Source organism: Lactuca serriola, chromosome 4, assembly GCF_051521515.1.
Source record: "Lactuca serriola cultivar US96UC23 chromosome 4, Lser_US96UC23_V15, whole genome shotgun sequence".
Taxonomy (NCBI): Eukaryota; Viridiplantae; Streptophyta; class Magnoliopsida; order Asterales; family Asteraceae; genus Lactuca; species Lactuca serriola.
In genome coordinates this window covers 208,733,627-208,756,832 of record NC_136411.1, presented here as the reverse complement: position 1 = coordinate 208,756,832, position 23,206 = coordinate 208,733,627, and the positions used below count along the sequence as shown (strand labels likewise).

Sequence of the window (23,206 nt, the reverse complement as noted above, 5' to 3'; positions counted from 1 at the left end):
AGTTTTTACAATTTCACTCTCAAAGTTGATTGGATACTTAAAACCCAGGAATAAAATAGATCGGATTTACACTAGTTGTGTTTACCTGAACACCATATGTACTTACTTAATTCTGTTGATCCGAAATAAAACACAAACATGTTCGCTTGATGTATGTTATTGATCATTCATGCATGTTCCCTTGTGGCTATGTACATACCTGTATTTCTTCCTCGTGTTGCTGCTTACAAAAAAAAGTAATATATTATTTTGAAACAGAAATCGATGGAGGTGGCAATGAGCAAGTGCAGGAAAGAGTGTGAAGATGAACAAATGAAGAGAAAGAAAAATGATGTTCATTGGTTTGCATTTCTTCCAGATGACGTGGTTGAAGATATCCTTAAAAGGCTTCCTTATGTTTTCCTTCGTTATAACGCAAAGTATGTCTGTAGAAAATGGTTCGATATAATTAACATGATCTTGGCAGAAAATTCTTTTTTTATCCTCCAGACGTCATTTGGATTTACGATCCGCTATGTGGATGTAAGGGAAGAAGGACAAAGACTAGAAGTGAAAGAGCAAAACCTTCGCATACATTTCTTTGGAAGGATAAAGTCATGGTATAACGAGTTTCTTCTGATATTAGACCCTGCCAGAAAAAGAAAGTCACTGTATATTTTCAATATAATCACCAGGGAAAAATCATTTCTTCCCAAGCCTCCAACATTTTTTGCACATCAAGATACTAGCGTATGTGCAATGGCCCTTTTTTTTGACAGATTCAAGGGAGTATATAAGGTTGTTCACTTGTTTAATGGCCAATCACTCCAATGTCATATTCTACAATTGGAAAAAGATATTGTAGTCTCTCGTGTTTCCTCAAGGTGGAAAAAGATCAAAGTACCTTTTTACTTGGATCCTAGGAATATGGGTGAGATAGTTTCAATTCAAGTTCAAGGAAGGTACTTTCATTGGAATCTTAATTGTTCTAGGTTCCTGGTTTCTGTTGATATGATAAAAGAAGAAGTTCTCCAAATGAGCCTACCTGAACCCGGTGAGCGTAAGAGGCTCTACTATTCTATTTTTGAGATGGGTGGTTTTCTCAGCCTCATTGATGGAGTTTCTAGGGACAAAACTGACTTATGGATTCTTAAAGATTTTCAAAGTATGAAGTGGGAGAAGTTGCTTTCGATAACAGTCCAGGATCATGGCTTTGTAAGTGCTTCTTTTCGATATCCGGTTTGTGGCGTGATAAATAAGAGATATATCGTTTTCATGAGATCAAGGCACAATAAAAGTATATTTAGTTATGATCTGAAAAATAGAGTCTTTAAAAAGCTAAACATCCACATTGATCTGGGTGATCTTTGTGTGGCTCATTCATCAGGACCAAGTGGAAAAACTACAAGGGAGGAGGTACCGGTGTCGTTCTAAAGTTGTTGAGTCATGGCCGATGAAATTAGAAAGTAATCCGGCTTATAATTGTACTTTGACATGATTTCTTCTTATTTAGCTGCAGTATTTACTATTGATAATTGATACATTATCAACACTTTTGACATTGGTGTTGTACTATTTAAACATAAGATCTTTTTCTTAAAAGAACAGTTATTCTGTTCCTAACTGATTTAATTTAATATTTATAACTTTGCTTGTGCTATTTAAGATAGCTAGTGAAAGTTGACAATCACTACAAGAAAACAAAGCTATAGCGGCGACGCCTTTAGCGGCGACAGCTAGCAATAGCAGCGACACGTAAATGACGTGTTACGTGTCGCCGCTAAAGACGTCGCCGCTAATACTTTCATTTAGCGATCCGCGTCACTCTCACCCCAACCGTCCGATTTGTTTTCAATCTAACGGCTAATAAGGAAAGCGGAAAGACGCGCTGAGTTCCCTCCGTTTGTCGCCGCTAATACCCTAATGTCGCCGCTATTGTCCTTGCGTTGCCGCTAATGCTAAACGCAGATATCCCCTGAACAGCTTACCTTTCTGCCATTCACAGCTTCTCATTCACCTATTTTCCTCTCGTTTTTCTGTCGATTTTTCATCAATATCACGCAAATTTTCCAACTTGGTGGACTAGACATTGTTTCTTGGACCGGTGCTAGCTTCTCCTTCCCTCAAGGCAGCCACAAAACCGCCACAACCCCAACCAAGCTCAACATTTAGCCAAAATTCCGAAATTGCCCCAACCAAGGTCGAGTTTCTCAACTTTTTTATGATTTTTCTGTTTTAGATGATAAATAGTGAGTATTTTTCAAGTTTGTTGAGTGATTCTGTTTGTATTTTGATATATGAATTGGTTATGCATTTTGTTGGATTGTATGTATTTTGTTGGATTGTGTGTTTTTTTCACATTTGTTGGAGTTTAATATGCATTTTGTGTATAATTTGAAAGTTATGTTTAGATTACATTGAAGTATCAAAAAAAAAAAAAAAAATTGACATGTATATGTATATATTTGTATGAAATTGGATGAAATTTAGATGTATATATTTGTATGAAATTGGATGGAATTGGATGAAAGTTACCTTAACATGAAACTTAGATGTATATATTTGTATGAAATTGGATGAAATTGGAATATGTAAATTGAATATATACATTTGACTTAATTGTATGAAATTGGATGAAATTGAAATATGTAAATTGGATGTATACATTTGACTTAATTAGGTTATTAATAGCAACTTACTTCTAGTAATGTATTGTATATGGTTTCAAAGTGCTTAATTTTGTTAGTCACTTAATGTTTGGCCAACTTAATAGCAACATACTTTTAGTGACTTAATGTTTGGCCAACTTAATGTTGGTCATTACAACTTTAGCCTTAATTAGGTTATTAATAGCAACGTACTTCTAGTAATTTTAATTTAATTATAGAATAAATTTAAATTAATTTAAAAAAAACATTAAAAAAATAATAAATTAGTTGTAAAATCAAGTTAATGTTAACCCCTTACCATTGTGTCTATGTACGATCAGCAACAACCAATAACACAAGAACAACCACAATCACAGGTAATTGTTAGTAAATGCTATAGTGGAACGGTATAATTAATTATAATGTTATTCTGATATGTTGTTAATATATTTTGTTTTCTTTATAGTTGCAAATGCTCCAAACAATACTATACGACCCGGCCTGTTCTGCAGCATTGGAAGAGTGGTTTCGCTCATTGCCGCCACAAAATAATCGAGATGATGATTAGGACGAGTAGTTATTTTAGGATTTTATGAAACGTTTTGTAATTTGAAACAATACTAAATGTGGTATGGATTAATATTTTGGATTGATTGTATATAATATGTATTAATATTTCTATATAAAATTATCAGACTTTTCAAATGCTATATGGATTAATATTTGGATTGATTATAAATTTAATGTGAAATAAATTAAAAAAAAAATCAAAAGAGTATTACTGGCGACAGCTTTTGTGGCGACACAACCTCATTAGCGGCGACAACATATTAGCGGCGACAAGTAGCATTAGCGACGACGGGAGCATTAGCGGCGACTGCTAGTATTTGTGGCGACATTAAGCGTATTAGCGACGAAACAATATCGGCGACGTATTTGCAGCGACATGTCGCCGCTAAAAGTATTAGCGGCGACATGCCTAACCTTTAGCGGCGACACGTGTCGCCGCTGTTGCGCAATCTTCTTGTAGTGAATCGTAGTTTTTCCAAAGTTTACTCATATGTTCCTATTGTTTTGAAAATTGGTCTTATCATTAAAGTGGTCATAGTTATTTTTATCAGTTTGATAGTTTAACCAGGCTAAAAACAAGCTGATGTAATTAATGCAACACAATTAATATAAGATTATAATAGTTGTGGGACCCATGTATTACATGATTTAATTTAAAAATAAAAATAATTAAATATAAAGGTCAAAATATTTGAGAACTTTAAATTTATAGGAAAACATTAAAATACTCAAAAATTCATTTCGTTTTAAACTACTTGATTCTTTAAAATTGGTTCATTTTTGTTTTTAAAAGCTAAAAATAAAATTTGAATAGCCTTGAATTAAACATCCACCAGTAACCAGTAAGCTTTCTTACTTTAGCTAATTTATGTTCCTATGTTTGCTTGCTTTAGGTGGCATCATTTAGCAGTAGATGTGTATAGTTGGTGGTAAATATAATTAAGTATGCTTCATGTGGCATCATTTTCCATTATTTTAAACCTTGATTAATAGGCTATTTTTTCCCTGCAGTTTGTTCCGGTACTTGGCTGGTCTTGCTTTTGCAAACCATGTATCATCAACCTTACCAATTATCACCTTGGTAAGTACATACATAGTCTTAAGATCCTTTTTTTTTAACTTAATGGGGACATATATATATAAACTAAGCTGCATAATAAAAGTAGTGATGTTAAAGGTTAGCTGGCCTGGACTTTCAAAACGTTAAAATACTCAAAAATTCATTTCGTTTTAAACTACTTGATTGTTTAAAATTGGTTCATTTTTGTTTTTAAAAGCTAAAAATAAAATTTGAATAGCCTGGAACTAAACATCCACAGTTTGAAATGGCAACTGTTTCAATAAATTAAAAAAACTTCATTTTTAAGTTAAAAATAGAAGAGTGAATTACATTTTTTGTCCATGAGCACTTCCAATTTTGGTCCAAAAAAGATCATTTTGGTCTGAAATTTATAGTATCAATCGATTTAGGTCCTATGTAGTCTAAATTAATATTCAAGCCTTTAAAATTTAATAATGCCCAATTTACACTTTAGATCAATCTAAAAAGTAATAATATAGCACACTGTATGAAACAAATTTGTTTATTTCTATTATCCTTAATTATGGTTAGTAACATTTCATTCTTTTTTTAAACAAATTACAGCAAAATCAAAGGATAAGAGAAAGTTAGAAATTTGGTTCCTACGTTCTGCTTTATTTCAACTTTCCAAGGTTAAAATGGTAATTTTTAAAGACAACAATGATATTGATCATAATATGTAGTGGTTTAATATAAATAAATACTATAACTACTAATAGAGTTGCAGAAAAAGAGATTTTTCTTTTTATTTTGCTTGATAAAGATAATATCCAAAAAGTTAACGTTTCTTTGTTACATACTGCATAGTAGGGATGAGTTATAAAACCGAAAAACCGGATCGGAACCGGAACTGGTATAACCGGAAAATGTTTAAACGGTCCGTGTATTGGGTTCCAAATGTAGTCTTATCCGAGTTCCGGGTATTTCGGGGACGGGTCCATGGGGTCCGGGTATTCCGGGTAAAAAAACTGGAACCGGTTTTTGGAACCGGATATGTAAAAAAACCTGAACCGAGTTTAATGGACTGGAACTGATTTTTGTATGTTTTATAAAGTTTTTATATAGGAAATATAAATAAATATGTAGAAAAAAAACTTCTAAGTTGATAGGTATTTTATCATAATATATATAAGTTTTAAAAAATCAATATACTAGGAATATATTTTTGATATAGAAATTTGTATAAAAAATGGTATCGGTTAAAGATGAAATATTATTTATACATTTTTTTATTTAAATAAAATGGATGTAGGATTGGAGATGGTTGTTTATCATAATCTCTATTTTCATATGAGCTCTTATAATAATAAAATAATAATAATAATAATAATAATAATAAAACATTGAAGTAATGGAAAACTCACAAAGATGAAGCATGACATCCATCTAACAAAATCTAAGCCTATCTTCCATTCCCCTCTCTGATGAACTTTATTTGTAAGAACCATAATTTATATGTAATAATATTAGATAAATGGTTATAAGTTTGGTTTTATATGTTAAACAATGGTTTAATTAAAAAGGGTGATTTCGTCATTTGTAGGAAATTTTGAAAAATTGGCTTATACAATCGTTTAAATACATTATATTGTAATAACTTTTGTAATAAGTTATGATGTTTTATTTGATTGAATTTGACTATATAATAGTGTATTTGATCAAAAAGAGTGAAATCAAAAGTTTTATTATTTTTAGTATCAATTTGTTTTGTTGGCTTAATGGGTTGAAGTTTTATAAGCTTTTAGCCTATTTACAGTGGATCTTTTACAAAAAGGTTATATATTCATTTTGTTGTTTAATTATTCTAACTATTTTTTAAATTAGAACCTCTAATTATGTTACAATTAACATATTCTTATGAACGTACATTATATATTACAATCGCATAACTAGAAACTCATATTTCACACTAATATTAAACCAACTTTGTTATATCACATTATTTAAAAAACAAAAAAATCAATGTCGTCAATAAACTAAATGTAATTTTTTGTTTATTAATTTTCTTATAACGGTTGAAAGATTATGCGATTGAGGTAATTACAAATAATAATAATAATAATAATAATAATAATAATAATAATAATAATAATAATAATAATAATAATAATAATAATAATAAAATCCGGGTTTTCCGGTTCTAAACCCATTTTACCCGGTTCCATCTTACCCACTTTCCTATTTTCGGGTTTTTCGGTTCTAGACCCACTTTACCCGGTACCGTACCCGAAACCGTTTCCTATATACTGGTCCGGTTTTCGGTTCTAAAAAATCTCATAAAACGGTTTCGTGTTTTCCGTGTCCGGGTCCATCCGGTCCGGGTTTGGACCCAGTTTCATCCCTACTGCAAGGTGTCGTTCCTAGACTTGCCTATTTAATAGTTCTTCAAAATTTTGGTAATTAACTGACACTCCTTAATAGTATATTATATAAGGAAGACTTTATTAAAGAGGAGGTTGAATTGATGTACATGGAACATGGGTTTTTAAAAAGTATATAAATGGGTTTTTACCTACTTGGTTAATTGAGTTTGTATTTAGTTGGGTGTAACTTGTAAGTTGTAAAAATAGTTGTAAAGATACATGTATGTTCATGAGTTGGAATAATAATTTGTATAAAACAAGATTACACACAAGGCATACAAAAGTCATATTTAAATTCAACTGCATTTTTGTTTTTATGAATTTCCGGAGAACTGACATTTATTTATTTTCGATTGTGAAATTTCCTAATAAAACTACATGTGAAAATCAAATCGATTAGAAGTGACTAATGTTTATAGAATAAGTGTACTTGAATTACTTAAAAAAGATTATATTCGGGTGAAGTTTAATGATTTATCTGAATGTTTTTTTTTTTTTGCATTTAATCATTCATAATATGGCAAATGAGTTGCCTATATCATTCAAAAATAGCTACGAACGTAAACTTTTCAAAATTTCTATGAAAGTCGCCAATTTGGCATTCGATTAGAAAGTTATGGTTAACTATAAATATGAGAGCCCTGACTAATCCATGGTTCTCATACTTGCTATTATGAATCGGTGATGGAGTTGAAGAAATGATACACGAAAGCTTTATTTGCATCCCTGATTATATGTTTATTCCCTACACTAATAAGGCTAAATCAATAGATGCTTTTATTGATGCAATATATCCGTCTTTGCAAATCTATATCTTTTTGCGGGAAATATCATCCACCATAAATGAGGCTATCGATGAGATTAATGATTATTTGATTCGTCGAATCAATGAAAAAGAGAGAATTTACTATAATTTTGATGAAGCAGAAGACGATAGAAATAACTTCAATTTGGTGGAATTATTAAACTCACTTATTGTTAGTGGTTTACCCTTCACTACCTTCAATTAAAAGTTGGATGACCGGTAATACTATTGTGACATACTGACCCATCAAGTGGATTGTGTAATGACACCAGATTGATATAAAAAAGTTTTCATCATAATATCGTTGATGCGGAAATAATTGTTGGTCAACATGATGACAAGAATGTATATTTGCCAAGGATTCACTTATGTCCATCTGACGATGACATGTTCCTATCCAAGTTGAAGAGAAAACAACTTCCTATTCGATTATGTTTAATAATGAAAATCAACAAAGCTCAGGGACAAACAATTTCGAATGTAGGTATATATTTACCAAAATTGGTATTGTTGCATGGAAAACTTTACGTTGCATTGTCCAAAGGGACATCATGTGGCAATACAAAGGGATTAGTCAATCCTATGAAAAAGGGTTCAACGATGATGAAAATCTATAACTCAAATGTGGTGTATAAATAAGTGTTGTATGATTAATATCGTGCACTCAACCATTAGTAATTACATGTACGTGGTTTTGAGTTTGTCTTTTTTTGGTTATTATAATCTGATGATTAAAAGTTGATAAAATTGTTATTAAAACTCTTAATAAATTTTAGACAAAATTACACAAATGGTCCATGTGCTTTCACAGATTCTTGGTTTTCGTCCTGAATTAATTTCAGTTAGATATATGGTCTAGAGGGTTATCGTCCACAACAATTCAACGAATATGATGTCCATGCATCAAATGTGTTGTATAAAGAAGTGTTGTACGCTTGATAATATACAATCACTCATGTGTTTTTATATATTTGTAAAACAATCCAGACTCTTCATTTTTTATTTTTAATGATTTTGTATTTGTTAGCATAACTCTTAATGATAGATTAGATGTAGTAAAATATTTTCACAAAAGAACTAATCGTATCTAGAAACTAATTTCTAAAAAATCTATATGCACCCGTCGCTTAGCGCGGATAAACAACTAGTATATATATATATATATATATATATATATATATATATATATATATATATATATATATATATATATATATATATATATATATATATATATATATATAACAAAAAAGAAAACTCTTCAAAATTAAATTATGAGTTAAAATGTAAAACTTAAATAAAAAACTAGGGTTCAACTATCCTTTTATTTTAAAATAGAGGCGTAGACATACTCATTTATATCATTAATTAATGGAAAATCTCCATAAAAGTTATAATAATTTATTCTAATTTATGAAAAAGTGTCAAACTAAATTTTTTTTACAAAAAAACATTAATTACCGGTAAAAATGACGATTTAACTAATTTTTCCAAGTTTACATGTTTCATTACTTACCTGGTTCCCTTAAAATCTTACTATTTTATCATAACTTATTAAAAAGTAACAAATTAAAATTTAGTGATGATCCGACTATTTTGTCCATTTAACATACATTTTATCGGTTTTCTTTCTGACATGGATGCTTAATCGATAAATGAGTTGATAAGATGGATATGATGAGTTATATAATTTTACGCTTACCGTAGAATTTGGTACTCATCTCATCGGCTCATTTATGACTATGTATACAGATCTCCAATGAAACCGGTAAAATGTGTGTTTTCATAAAAAAGGTCGAGAAATGAGATGGTGTCTAATGAGATAGATATATCGGGTTAAATAAGATTAGATGGACAATTTGAAATATATTATAAAATTAAAAAATAACAAATTTGTTGATAGTTTATGTAATTATTGCAATCTTCGTTGGATGTAGTTTATATTCCAAAAAATATACACTATATTAGGATATCAAGTTTTATGGTAAACATAGGATTATATAACCCAACATGTCCATTTGATTAGCTCATTTAATCCCTAGGGATCCAGGTCAACAATAAAACTGGTAGAATGTATGTTACAGGGAGAAAATGGCCAACTCATTACTACATTTTAGTTTGACACTTATTCATGCTTTTTCGTAAACGTATTTTATTTTGAGACTTTTCCTAAATCAAGATAAAATATTAGGAATTTTTTTTTTGGAGATTTTCCTTAATTAATTAAAAAATATTGATGAAACTATAGCCCATCTAACTTTTAGGAATTAGTCTAAAAGGCCACTGATGTTATTTTTTGATTTTATTGGGGTATAAATTAGATTATTTCATAGTCTCTAGCATCAAAATTTAAAATATAAGATTCACCAAAATTGGATTATTTTTTGTGGTGGGGAATCCACGGAACATAAATTGGATTATCTGAACTTTTAGGATTCATTTGTTGTGGTGGGGAATCCATGGAACATGATACTCCGATCTTCACAGTTGGGGCCGCACATTCCTCTATTTTCTTTGTATTAACTATAGCATATTCTGTAGTTATAACATCCTTTTGAAGAAAGTTTAGATAGTCATCATCAATGACATCCGTTACAGGGTCTAACAAGGCCATGTATGCAAATTTGTCTATGCTAAGGCCTTTGTTAAAGAAGTCATTTGTTGGCCTTTTACTTTAATTGCCTCCAACAATAGTATTCCAAAACTGTTGACATCCACACTACTTGTTATCACACTCCAAATGCCATACTCTCCAACTTACAAATAATTACTTTAATAAAGGAAATTTACTAGCACCAATTTTATATGAGCATGTGGGAATACAATAACTTTACATCGAGGTGTATACCTAATTATTCATCTACTGCCACTTTGTGATGTTTTGGCTTGAATTTGTTCCAAGAAATTGAGTTGAATCGAAGTTTCCCACATGGGCCACTATATCATCATCCAATAATAATGTTGCTAGGCTTCATGTCAAAATGAACGATCGCTGGTAGGTAGTGATTGTGAAGATAATCAAGATTAGAAGCTACAACAACCCACCACAGTCATATGAAGTTGTTGCTGAAATCGATGATGAAAAAGAACTTCAAAATGCCATCGCCTTGGTCAGCCAACAATTCAACAGGCTACCCCACCGCCATTTTGTAAAAACCAGCAGTTTACCAAACCACCTTTTAACCACAACTTTAATTCATGAAATAACAACTCAAGATATCCCACAAACCCTCACCAACCAACACATCCACAAAATGCACATCAGACCAAAGAGGTACCACAGTCCAACAAAACATCATACTACCTTTCACACCTACCTGTATTTGTCTCAGAAGATCATCACAACACCCTATCAGAAAAAACTAGAATACACGTATACCTTATTCTTACTTCCTAGAGAAAGGATAGACATCCCTCGATTGGCCGGCTGGCCCCACATAACGCATCCATGAAACTTCCACCAACCCTAAAACACTCATATATGTTAATCATACATAACAATGAACCCTATAGACACTCGAATACTTGATCCTACCCTAAGCCCTTCATCGAACAAGAACAGGAACTAAGGCCAAATCAAACATTCTCATGCTATAAGTCTTAGTTATGTACAACTATGGTGCATACACTAAGTAACTATAGTAGTGATGTTAGTTTCAAATACGAAACAATACATTATCAGGCATCATATAATCAAGAAATTCTATCATGCAATTCCTGAAGATTCTAGCCTATCACTAGCATGTTGTTCTACATAACATAATAACAGTTAACTGTGTAGTAACTTGGGATATACTTACTGGCTCCAACTAATCGTACACATCGCATCCTTCCTTGGTTAGTTTTGATAACAAAAATCATTTTTTAAAACATTGTTCAATTCACAGTCTCCCAAGATCCATCAACATAGAAACCGGGGATGTGTACGGTCATGCCTTCGCCTTGCCATGGTCCTCTAAAGTACCTGAAATAAAAACTAAACATTTAAGCCAACGATTAGTGAGTTCCCCCAGAGTACCACTACATAAACATAACAAACAACAAAATGCATAAATGGGCCTTCATCCTGACTGGACCACCTCGCAGGGCATACAGCCTATCTGGACCGCTCTCTGAGACTTTGACATGAATATACCGCCTCGCAGGGCCTACAACCTATCCAAACTGCTCTTCGGGCCTTCGTCCTAACTGGACCGCCTTGTAGGGACTACAGGCTATCCGAACTGCCTCCTGTATATTGGCCTTCAACACAAAGCAGGACCACCTCAACCCAACTAAACATAAGATTTCGACATATACATAGTAGATAAACATATAACCAGTCAATAGACAAACAGAAAGATCTACATATCACTACCGCATGCTAACATCCTATATACCTGGATACCGATCTAACAGATCTCTACAGCATAATAACATACTGTCATATAACCGGATATCCAGTCCAACGGGTCGGCCTTGGTACGTTCAACACACAAGTACAATGAGGAAGACTCACTTCACAATCTCACGAATAACTGATCAATACCCAAAACCAAAAATGTTAAGTCATTAACCATTAATAAGATTTTTCGCAAAATACCCTTGGTTAAAGTTGGTCAACAATGAGAAGTCAAGTCAACAGCTAGTCGGGTCAACCCAACTGAGCTAACCCTATTGAGTCGACTCAGTCGAGTACGTTGAGCGTACTCTTCTGTATGCGGGGCGTACTCGGTGATTGAACGGGTTATGAGACACTGACCCCGTACGTGCAGCGTAGCACTTGGTATGCCCAACGTACGTGACGTGTTCATCCATTTTTCGTATTAAGAGCTTAATACTCCACATCTGCATATCAAAACTCAGATCCAAAGCCAAAATACCCTCAAGATTCATAAAATTTTCAACTTTATGATTTTGCATGGCCATTAAGTACTTAATACACAAATTCTCAACATCTTAATACCTTAAGACCTTCTACAGCATGCATCGAGCAAAAGTAACCATAAAGACAACATTTTTATGACTCAAGATCCCTCATAAGGTCTGAAAGGACGAGTTATTGGGTCTAGAACAGTCCATGCTCAAGAATCACCATTTTTGAAACAAAAAGTTTCTATAAGGAAAAAAAATATCTAGATCTAAAAGATGGAATGATCAAGTTAAGAACTGTATACCTTCAAGTGATGTCAAATGATGATGTGATTTTTGATCTAAGGTGCTTTACTCCTCCAAGATGGTCTCTACTTCCCTCTTTATTCTTCAAAGGCATAAAACACACACACAAACTTAAAAATGCTCACAAGGTAGGTTAGGGTTTGTAAATTTTTTTTGAGAGGATGGAGGCTGATGAAAGGAACCATGTTTAAGTGTTAATGAATAATAAATAGGGTCCAAACCCAAAATATTTGGGTTTGGAACTTCACCCTGTATGCCCATCGTATGCAAATGAACGCCCAATGTACGTGTCTCCGCCGCACCATTCCAAAAATAGCAATATTAGCCCATCCCAACCATAAATCTTATATAATAAGGACAAAAATTTTAAAAAACCCAATATAAAGGTCAAAAGTGAAAGTACCTCAAAACAAGATGTTATAAATATCTTTTAGGGCTAAATTTTGTTTGGTTCTTAAAGGCTTACGGAGTACTTAATAAAGAGAAGACTAGCAAAGGTATCAGAAGGTTTTGAGGCTTTGAAGGAGAAAGGTTTAGGCCTTTCTGGGTTATGGTTAAGGTAGGTTGTGTGATAAAAGTGTTTGGTTTGTGCTTTAGATCCCAAATGTATTGTTAAAGGAGCTGGTGCGGGCTTTTTATGAATTTTGGATCTGAGTTCTAGTGGGCTTCAGGATGAATAAAGTTGATAGAAGTTTAGGGCTTCTCGTTACCTTTTCGTGGATAAAAGGATCGTCGGAAACAGATTTATAACGAAGAAGTTATGGCCTTCAGAGGTTTTAAGGTTTACAGGCTTAGCCGAGTACGGTGGGCGTAATTTTGGAGTACGTTGGGCGTACTGACTAGGGGTGGTCGCGAGTGTTCTTCAGATTACACTAGGCATACTATATGAACGTTGGACGTACGCCAATCAGACCTAAATGCTATTTTAGGGTTTGGACCCTATTTAAGCTCCTTATCTCATAACCTAACCCTAATATCTGTAGCCTCCATTCCTCTAAACCCTAGAAATCGACCCTAAACGTCCATTTTAGTGATTCTTGAGAATTTTGGTGATTTGGTGAGTTTTTGGTGCATATTGTGGAAGAAGGAGTTCCTTGAGGAAGCATTGCTTGGCTTGGAGCTTGTGGATCCAAGCCCTAATCATGTTGATCTAGCTCTAGAAAGAATAAAGTTTGAATCTTAGTGGCTTTCTCATGTGGATCTAGTGGGGTGATCACTTGTTGTGTTTGGCTTTTGAAGAAGTAGGATCTTTGAAAGAGAATAACTTGAGCTTGCTTATTATTCTTCTCTTGTTGGTGTATCTTCCAAAGGTATCAAGTTTTGAACTTGCTTATTGTTGTGCTAGTTTTTGTTTTGGGTCCATTTTAGAGTTTTTGGTCCCAAAGCTTGAAGCTTTATGAGTTGTTGAACTCCAAAGAATAATATATGTCCCTTTGGGTATATTTAGTGGTGTTATGTCATAAAAATCCAATCTTGGTCGTTGGAATCAAGTCATGCATGAGATAGGAGGTTTTTGAGATAAGGAAGTGAGTGTTTTGGGTGTTTATGACCTTTCTAGCCAAGCAAAGGCTTATAGTCACTGACTTTATGGAGTAAGTGTCACTAGGGAGTCGATATCTGGCGATTGAGGTAATGTCTTATCTGTTTCAGACCAAATGAGTAGAAAGAGTGAATCTAGGGAGTACGCTGAGCGTAATTCCTGTACGCCCCGCGTACTGCCCCAGTGTCCCCGATGGCCAACATGGATTCGTGAGTACGTTGAGCGTACCAAGAGAGATACGCCCCGCATAACCTCACTGTGGACTTTTGGGCCTTGAGTGTTGGGCCTAGAGTTTAGACTTGTTGCAATAGAGTCTTGGACCAGAGGATAATATATATTTGCTTTGGGCCCTTGAGTTGGGCTTGCCATTAGATGTGAGAGAGTTGGGCCTCGGGAGAGCCCATTTATTATTGGGCTTTGGTGGGACCAATGGGTTTTAGGTCATTAATGGACTGGTTAGTTGACTACCTTTAGACCTAATGAGCGAGAGTTGAGAATTAGTTCCAAATTGGGATAACTGTGGGTTTGGCACAGAGTTAGAGGCCGCTACGTGGCATCAGCATTTATGGGGACTGTTCATCATCCGAGGTGAGTCTTCTCACTATACTTTACCTAGAGTGGTAGTTATGTGTGTCCAGAGGGTCTTATGTGCTTGCCTGAGTTATGCAATTTATGTGTGATATGTGTTATGTGCTATATTATGTGATATTTAGACCGGACCGGAGGGTCCAACGAGCTATGAGACCGGAGGGTCCTTACTTAGACCTGACCGGAGGGTCCAACAAGTAGAGGGTCCATACTTAGACCTGACCGGAGGGTTCTCACCCAGACCGGACCAGAGGGTCCAACGAGCCATGTGACTGGAGGGTCCCACTGAGACACATCGGACCGGAGGGTCCTAAAGAGTTATAGCTTCAAGTGGCTAATATGTGTATATGGTATTTTGGGGAATTCACTAAGCTTCGTGTTTACTGTGTTATGTGTTATGTGTTTCAGGTTATTATTAGGATCGCGGGAAGGCGGCTACTCGATTGTACACACAAGAGAAAAGAGTCATGAATGAGGATCCTGGATTTTGATAATTACTTTTCAAAAAGTATTTTGAAATATGTTGTGACATCGACACTTGAGATTTTGAGAATTATTATATGTATGTTGGTAATTTAAAATCGAAAATTTTGTTTGAAAATTTGCGGTGTTACATACAAAACGATCATTGGAGGGTTAAAATGGTTTTAAGTTTATTTAAGTTTTAAAGCTTCCGATGCCATATTGTGCGTTTTAAGAGCACAATTTCTTGAATAAAACCCAACATTTTCAAGTGACGAAATCCAAAAGATGGAAAAAATAGGAAGAACATCGACGCCTGCCAATCATTTGTCGTTTCCTTGACAAGGAGATGGCAAAAGGACGTAGACAGAACCTAAAAACCAACAAACGGAAATGATAGAAAAGTAAATAACATAAATTGTGCACCTATTTCATTCACAATCAACATTTTAGAGTGGATACAAAGGCATATGAGCAAATGCCTGGAGGACATGGTGGAAAAGGCGGTGGAGGACATGTCCCCGACTCCAAACCATCTTCTATTCATAGCTGATAGCTAAACTGGGAAAATCACGGCTGAAAACTCGACACTGCTTATAAGCCAATACGGGTTTTAATGTGATATATAATTAAATAGGATACACACAATTTAAAATGGGATAATGTATCAAATAAACTTTATATCCGGGCATAAAGAGGAACTTTAAAAGGAGTATATTGTAACGAAGATCACATGTGGGAAAAAAATTATTTTTTTCTAACGTTAATGATGGTGATGAACATAAGATAAGATGATGATGAAGCCAATATAAGAAAATCTCATTTATTTCTTTGTTAAAAACATAAATGAAGATTATAATTAAACGACTAGAAAGCTAAATTTTCCTTTATTGTAAGTAATTAGCTTGGAATAGTTATTAATGTATATGCCTTAAAAACCTAAAACTACCCTAGAGAGGTAACCACTTTTTAAAGAAATAAAACAAATACCAGATGCACATGTAGAACATTGAGACGTTAAACTAACAATTTTCAAGTGTTTGACACCGTCGTTAGCTATGTCCATAATATTCTGCAACTTAGAATTTTAGGATGTCGGAAATAGTTAATAACATTAAATTTATCTTTCATACATACAATCAATTTCACCAAATTTAACAAAGATAAAAGTCTACATTCACAAAAAGTTCTATACAGTAGTTCTTAATAAAAAAAAGACCTAATGAAAAATAAAATATTCTTCTATAATTTTTTTCTACCATCCTTCTATCCATATCATATGATGACAATTGTTATTTTTATTTTTTCTTAATAATATTTTAATGTATGTTTTTCACCATTTAATATGGATAGAAGAATAAGTAAGAGAAAATTATTGAAAGATATTTAATTTTTTTTATCAGATTTTAAAATATATTTGTTTGTTAAATCTCACACTATAGAACTCAATAATGTAATTTTGTAGATTTTATATATTAAGTGATTGATGGTTTTATCTTGAAAGTTAGATTTTGCAAATCTAATATTGAAATTCCAAACTTAAAACTAGGTTTTTTCAGCGTTTTTGATTGTTTTGTTTTCTTTTTATTTTTTCTATTTTATTTTTTTGCTTAGCTTAAATATGTAATTGCATGTATTAACTACTAAATTTATATGTTTAAAATGATTTAATTTTAGCTTAGAATTTAAGAAAAAAACGTTATAGGAATAACCCAAAAATTTTCTTTTTTGCTTAAATAAATTAATTTAAAGTTTGAAATTTAATGAATAAATGGGCCAACAGTACTATAGAATATAAAGTGAGCATAAAATGGGGAGACAGCATAGGATATAAATTGAGCGTCAATTTAGGACTTAGCAGATCCCAAAATAAAAACACTCACCGCCTAACATCACACTCCTTCCAAGTTGTGTCCTAATTAAAAAACCCTAACTTTCGACTATCATCGATCTCTGCAAGTATGGAAGTTAGCGTTCTACAGGTTTCTTTTCTTTTCTTGCAATGTGTTTAATGTGGTTTTTTTATGCACTATCATCTTAATATGAACTGTGTCTCTTACGTTCTTTCTATTCGACGCAAATGTCAATGTGGAAACAAATTACTTATATAACTAATGTTAAGATTTAAAAGCCTCCAGATGCCAGAAAAGGGTGTTAGTTTTTACAATTTCACTCTCAAAGTTGATTGGATACTTAAAACCCAGGAATAAAATAGATCGGATTTACACTAGTTGTGTTTACCTGAACGCCATATGTACTTACTTAATTCTGTTGATCCGAAATAAAACACAAACATGTTCGCTTGATGTATGTTATTGATCATTCATGCATGTTCCCTTGTGGCTATGTACATACCTGTATTTCTTCCTCGTGTTGCTGCTTACAAAAAAAAGTAATATATTATTTTGAAACAGAAATCGATGGAGGTGGCAATGAGCAAGTGCAGGAAAGAGTGTGAAGATGAACAAATGAAGAGAAAGAAAAATGATGTTCATTGGTTTGCATTTCTTCCAGATGACGTGGTTGAAGATATCCTTAAAAGGCTTCCTTATGTTTTCCTTCGTTATAACGCAAAGTATGTCTGTAGAAAATGGTTCGATATAATTAACATGATCTTGGCAGAAAATTCTTTTTTTATCCTCCAGACGTCATTTGGATTTACGATCCGCTATGTGGATGTAAGGGAAGAGGGACAAAGACTAGAAGTGAAAGAGCAAAACCTTCGCATACATTTCTTTGGAAGGATAAAGTCATGGTATAACGAGTTTCTTCTGATATTAGACCCTGCCAGAAAAAGAAAGTCACTGTATATTTTCAATATAATCACCAGGGAAAAATCATTTCTTCCCAAGCCTCCAACATTTTTTGCACATCAAGATACTAGCGTATGTGCAATGGCCCTTTTTTTTGACAGATTCAAGGGAGTATATAAGGTTGTTCACTTGTTTAATGGCCAATCACTCCAATGTCATATTCTACAATTGGAAAAAGATATTGTAGTCTCTCGTGTTTCCTCAAGGTGGAAAAAGATCAAAGTACCTTTTTACTTGGATCCTAGGAATATGGGTGAGATAGTTTCAATTCAAGTTCAAGGAAGGTACTTTCATTGGAATCTTAATTGTTCTAGGTTCCTGGTTTCTGTTGATATGATAAAAGAAGAAGTTCTCCAAATGAGCCTACCTGAACCCGGTGAGCGTAAGAGGCTCTACTATTCTATTTTTGAGATGGGTGGTTTTCTCAGCCTCATTGATGGAGTTTCTAGGGACAAAACTGACTTATGGATTCTTAAAGATTTTCAAAGTATGAAGTGGGAGAAGTTGCTTTCGATAACAGTCCAGGATCATGGCTTTGTAAGTGCTTCTTTTCGATATCCGGTTTGTGGCGTGATAAATAAGAGATATATCGTTTTCATGAGATCAAGGCACAATAAAAGTATATTTAGTTATGATCTGAAAAATAGAGTCTTTAAAAAGCTAAACATCCACATTGATTCGGGTGATCTTTGTGTGGCTCATTCATCAGGACCAAGTGGAAAAACTATAAGGGAGGAGGTACCGGTGTCGTTCTAAAGTTGTTGAGTCATGGCTGATGAAATTAGAAAGTAATCTGGCTTATAATTGTACTCTAGCTTGTTTTATTCTTGTTTAGCTGCAGTATTAACTATTGTTAGAGGACACATTATCACCACTGTTGAATTTGGTGTTGTACGAATGTAAGCATAAGATCTTTTTCTTAAAAGAGTAGCTGTTCTGTTTATAACTTTGCTTGTGTTAATTAAGGTAGCCAATAAAAGTTGACAATCATAGTTGTTCCAAGGTTTACTCATCACTTCCTATTGTTTTGAAAATTGGTCTTATCACTAAAGTGGTCATAGTTATTCTATCAATTTGACGGTTCAACAGGTGTAAAAACAAGTTGATGTAAATATTACAATACAATTAATATAAGATTATACTAGTTGTCTTATCGTTAAATTGGTCATAGTCATTTTTATCAGTTTGATAGTTTAACCGAGGCAAAAAACAAGCTGATGTAATTGTTGCAGCACAATTAATATAAGATTATAGTGGTTGTGGAACCCATGTATTATATGAGTTAATTTAAAAAAAAAATTAGTTCAATAAAAAGTCAAAATATTTGAGAAGTTTAAATTTATAGGAAAATAAGAAAAATAATGAATTTTTATAATGGAAATGTTTTTTATCTTTTAAATTTAAACAAATAATTTATATAAATTCAAGAAATTAATTTGTTTTAATTTTGAAAATTTGAAATTAAAAGGTAAGTTCATTAATAAAATTGATATCCATTTATTATTATATTTATTACAATTATTACATTAAAATATTATGTAAAAATTAATAAAATAGAAAAACTTAAAAAATGACATGTGGAAATAAAAATTAATTCAAAATAACTATAAAATGATATTTGACAATTTGAATGAGAGTGTAGTAACTGACAAAAAACTTTCATTTATTAGAATTGAATATATATATATATATATATATATATATATATATATATATATATATATATATATATATATATATATATATACACACACACATAACAAAAAAGAAAACTCTACAAAATTAAATTATGAGTTACAATGTAAAACTTAAATAAAAAACTAGGGTTTAACTATCCTTTTATTTTAAAATAGAGCCGTAGACTTACTCATTTATAACATTAATTAATGGGAAATTTCCATAAAAGTTATAATATTTTATTCTAATTTATAAAAAAGACTCAAACTATTTTATTTTACAAAAAAACATTAATTACCGGTAAAAATGACGATTTAACCAATTTTTCAAAGTTTATATGTTTCATTACCTACCTGGTTCTATTAAAGTCTTACTATTTTATCATAACTTATTAAAAAGTAACAAACTAAAATTTAGTGATGATCTGACCATTTTGTCATTTTAACATTCATTTTATCGGTTTTTTTTTCCGGACATGGACGTTTAGTCAATAAATGAGTTGATAAGATGGATATGATGAGTTATATAATTTTACGCTTACCGTAGAATTTGGTACTCATCTCATCGGCTCATTTATGACTATGTATACAGATCTCCAATGAAATCGGTAAAATGTGTGTTTTCGAGAAAAAAGGTCGAGAAATGAGATGGTGTCTAATGAGATAGATATATCGGGTTACATAAGATAAGATGGACAATTGGAAATATATTACAATATTAAAAAATAACAAGTTTGTTGATAGTTTATGTAATTATTGCAATCTTCGTTGGATGCAGTTTATATTCCAAAAAATATACACTACATTAGGGTATCATGTTTTATCGTAAACATAGGATTATATAACCCAATATGTCCATTTGATTACCTCATTTAATGACTAGGGATCCAGGTCAACAATAAAACTGGTAGAATGTATGTTACAGGGAGAAAATGGCCAACTCATTAGTACATTTTAGTTTGAGACTTATTCATGTTTTTTCGTAAACAATTTTATTTTGAGACTTTTCTCAAATCAAGATAAAATATTAGGACTATTTTTTGGAGATTTTCCTTAATTAATTAAAAAATGTTGATGAAACTATAGCCCATCTAACTTTTAGGATTTAGTCTAAAAGGCCATTGATGTTATTTTCTGATTTTATAATGCCATAAATTAGATTATTTCATAGTTTCTACAATCAAAATTTAAAATACAAGATTCACCAAAATTGGATTTTTTTTTTGTGGTGGGGAAACCACGGAACATAAATTGGATTATGTAAACTTTTAGGATTCATTTGTTGTGGTGGGGAATCCAAGGAACATGATACTCCGATCTTCACAGTTGGGGCCGCACATTCCTCTATTTTCTTTGTATTAGCTATAGCATATTCTGTAGTTATAACATCCTTTTGAAGAAAGTTTAGATAGTCATAATCAATGAGATCCGTTACAGGGTCTGACAAGGCCATGTATGTAAATTTGTCTATGTTAAGGCCTTTGTTAAAGAAGTCATTCGTTGGCCTTGTACTTTCATCGCCGCCAATAATAGTATTCCAAAACTGTAGACATCCACACTACTTGTTATCACACTTCAAATGCCATACTCTCCAACTTATAAGTAATTACATTAATAAAGGAAATTTACTAGCAACAATTTTATATGAGCATGTGGGAATACAATAACTTTACATCAAGGTGTATACCTAATTATTCATCTACTGCGACTTTGCGATGTTTTGGGTTGAATTTGTTCCAAGAAATCGAGTTGAATCGAAGTTTCCCACATGGGCCACTATATCATCATCCAATAATAATGTTGCTAGGCTTCATGTCAAAATGAACGATCGCTGGTAGGCAGTGATTGTGAAGATAATCAAGAGTAGAAGCTACCACAACCCACCATAGTCATATGAGGTTGTTGCTGAAATCAATGATGAAAAAGAACTTCAAAATGCCATCGCCTTGGTCAGCCAACAATTCAACAGGCTACCCCAACGCCATTTTGTAAAAGCCAGCATTTTACCAAACCACCTTTGAACCGCAACTATAATTCACGAAATAACCACTCAAGATATCCAAGAAACCCACACCAACCAACACATCCACAAAATGCACATCATACCAAAGAGATACCATATTCCAAAAAAACATCATACTACCTTTCACACCTACCCGTATTTATCTCAGAAGATCATCATAACACCCTATTAGAAAAAACTAGAATACATGTACACCTTATTCTTACTTCCTAGAGAAAGGATAGACATCCCTCGATTGGCCGGCTGGCCCCACATAACGCATCCATGAAACTTCCACCAACCCATAACACTCATATATGTTAATCATACATAACAATGTACCCTATAGACACTCGAATACTTGATCCTACCCTAAGCCCTTCATCGAACAAGAATATCAAATAAAGCCAAATCAAACATTCTCATGCTATAAGTCTTAGTTATGTACAACTATGGTGCATACACTAAGTAACTATAGTAATGATGTTAGTTTCATATACGAAACAATACACTATCAGGCATCATATAATCAAGAAATTCTATCATGCAATTCCTAAAGATTCTAGCCTATCACTAGCATGTTGTTCTATATAACATAATAACAGTTAATTGTGTGGTAACCTGGGATATACTTACTGGCTCCAACTAATCGTACACATCGCATCCTTCCTTGGTTAGTTTTGATAACAAAAATCATTTTATAAAACATTTTTCAATTCACATGTAACACACCAAAGTTTGGGAAGCCAAGAAAAGAAAGAAAAACCTCAAGTTTATGGGAGACTCGGCGAGTCCATGGAGGGACTCGGCGAGTCCGAGCGGGATCCGGGTTGTGGTGAAAGCGACCGACTCGACGAGTCGGCCAAGGAGACTCGACGAGTTGGGTCTGATCGTGGAAAACCCTAAATCCGGGACTTGGAGCCTATTTAAGCAACTCATTCTCTTTCCTAGGGTTCCTTTACTGCCTCCCTACCCCAGAACACCAAACCCTAGCCGCCATATCCGTTTTTGAGCTAGATTGTGCCTTGAAGAATGCACTAAACCTTGGAGGAGGAAGAAAGACCTTGGAGGTGCAAGAAGGGACTGTAGATCTGGGATTGTGGAGTCATTTCAGACCAATTGGAGGTAATAAGCTGTTGCTTGGACTCCCTTTTGCATCTAGATCTATTCTTATGTGTGAGTTTTGGCCATTGTTGGTATGATATGTAACCAATTCGAGTTGGAGGTTCAGATCTGAGGTTGCTACCTCAGATCCATGTTGGTTTTGGTCTTGAATCCCCTAAAGTATCAGCCCTTGGTATGTTGAAGAAGCATGTTTGCCATAAACCCTAGTTTAGTGTGTTTTGAGCATAGATCTCTCAATCTACACGTAAAGTTTGCCACTTTACGTGGGGAATAGGCCCTAGAAGTAAGGATCTATGAGTTGGAAGTTCTGTTTGGCTCGAAAAGCCACTGCATGGATTGAGGACTGGATAGACTCGGCGAGTCATTCGAGTGGACTCGGCGAGTAGCTTGAAGATAA

The 23,206-nt window shown here is 33.2% G+C and overlaps 2 protein-coding genes across 2 annotated transcripts; both read left to right on the top strand.

Moving 5' to 3' along the window:
• Positions 1 to 264: 264 nt before the first annotated feature.
• LOC145099149 (uncharacterized) lies at positions 265 to 3,195 on the top strand. The gene is made up of 3 exons (XM_079036736.1): positions 265 to 1,194; positions 2,969 to 3,004; positions 3,094 to 3,195. Exons 1-3 carry the CDS (start codon positions 265 to 267, stop codon positions 3,193 to 3,195), a joined length of 1,068 nt encoding a protein of 355 aa, XP_078892862.1.
• Positions 3,196 to 17,613: 14,418 nt separating this feature from the next.
• On the top strand, positions 17,614 to 18,762 carry LOC145099148 (uncharacterized). Its single transcript, XM_079036735.1, has one exon. The coding sequence runs from the start codon at positions 17,614 to 17,616 to the stop codon at positions 18,760 to 18,762; it is 1,149 nt and encodes a 382-aa protein (XP_078892861.1).
• Positions 18,763 to 23,206: the final 4,444 nt, after the last annotated feature.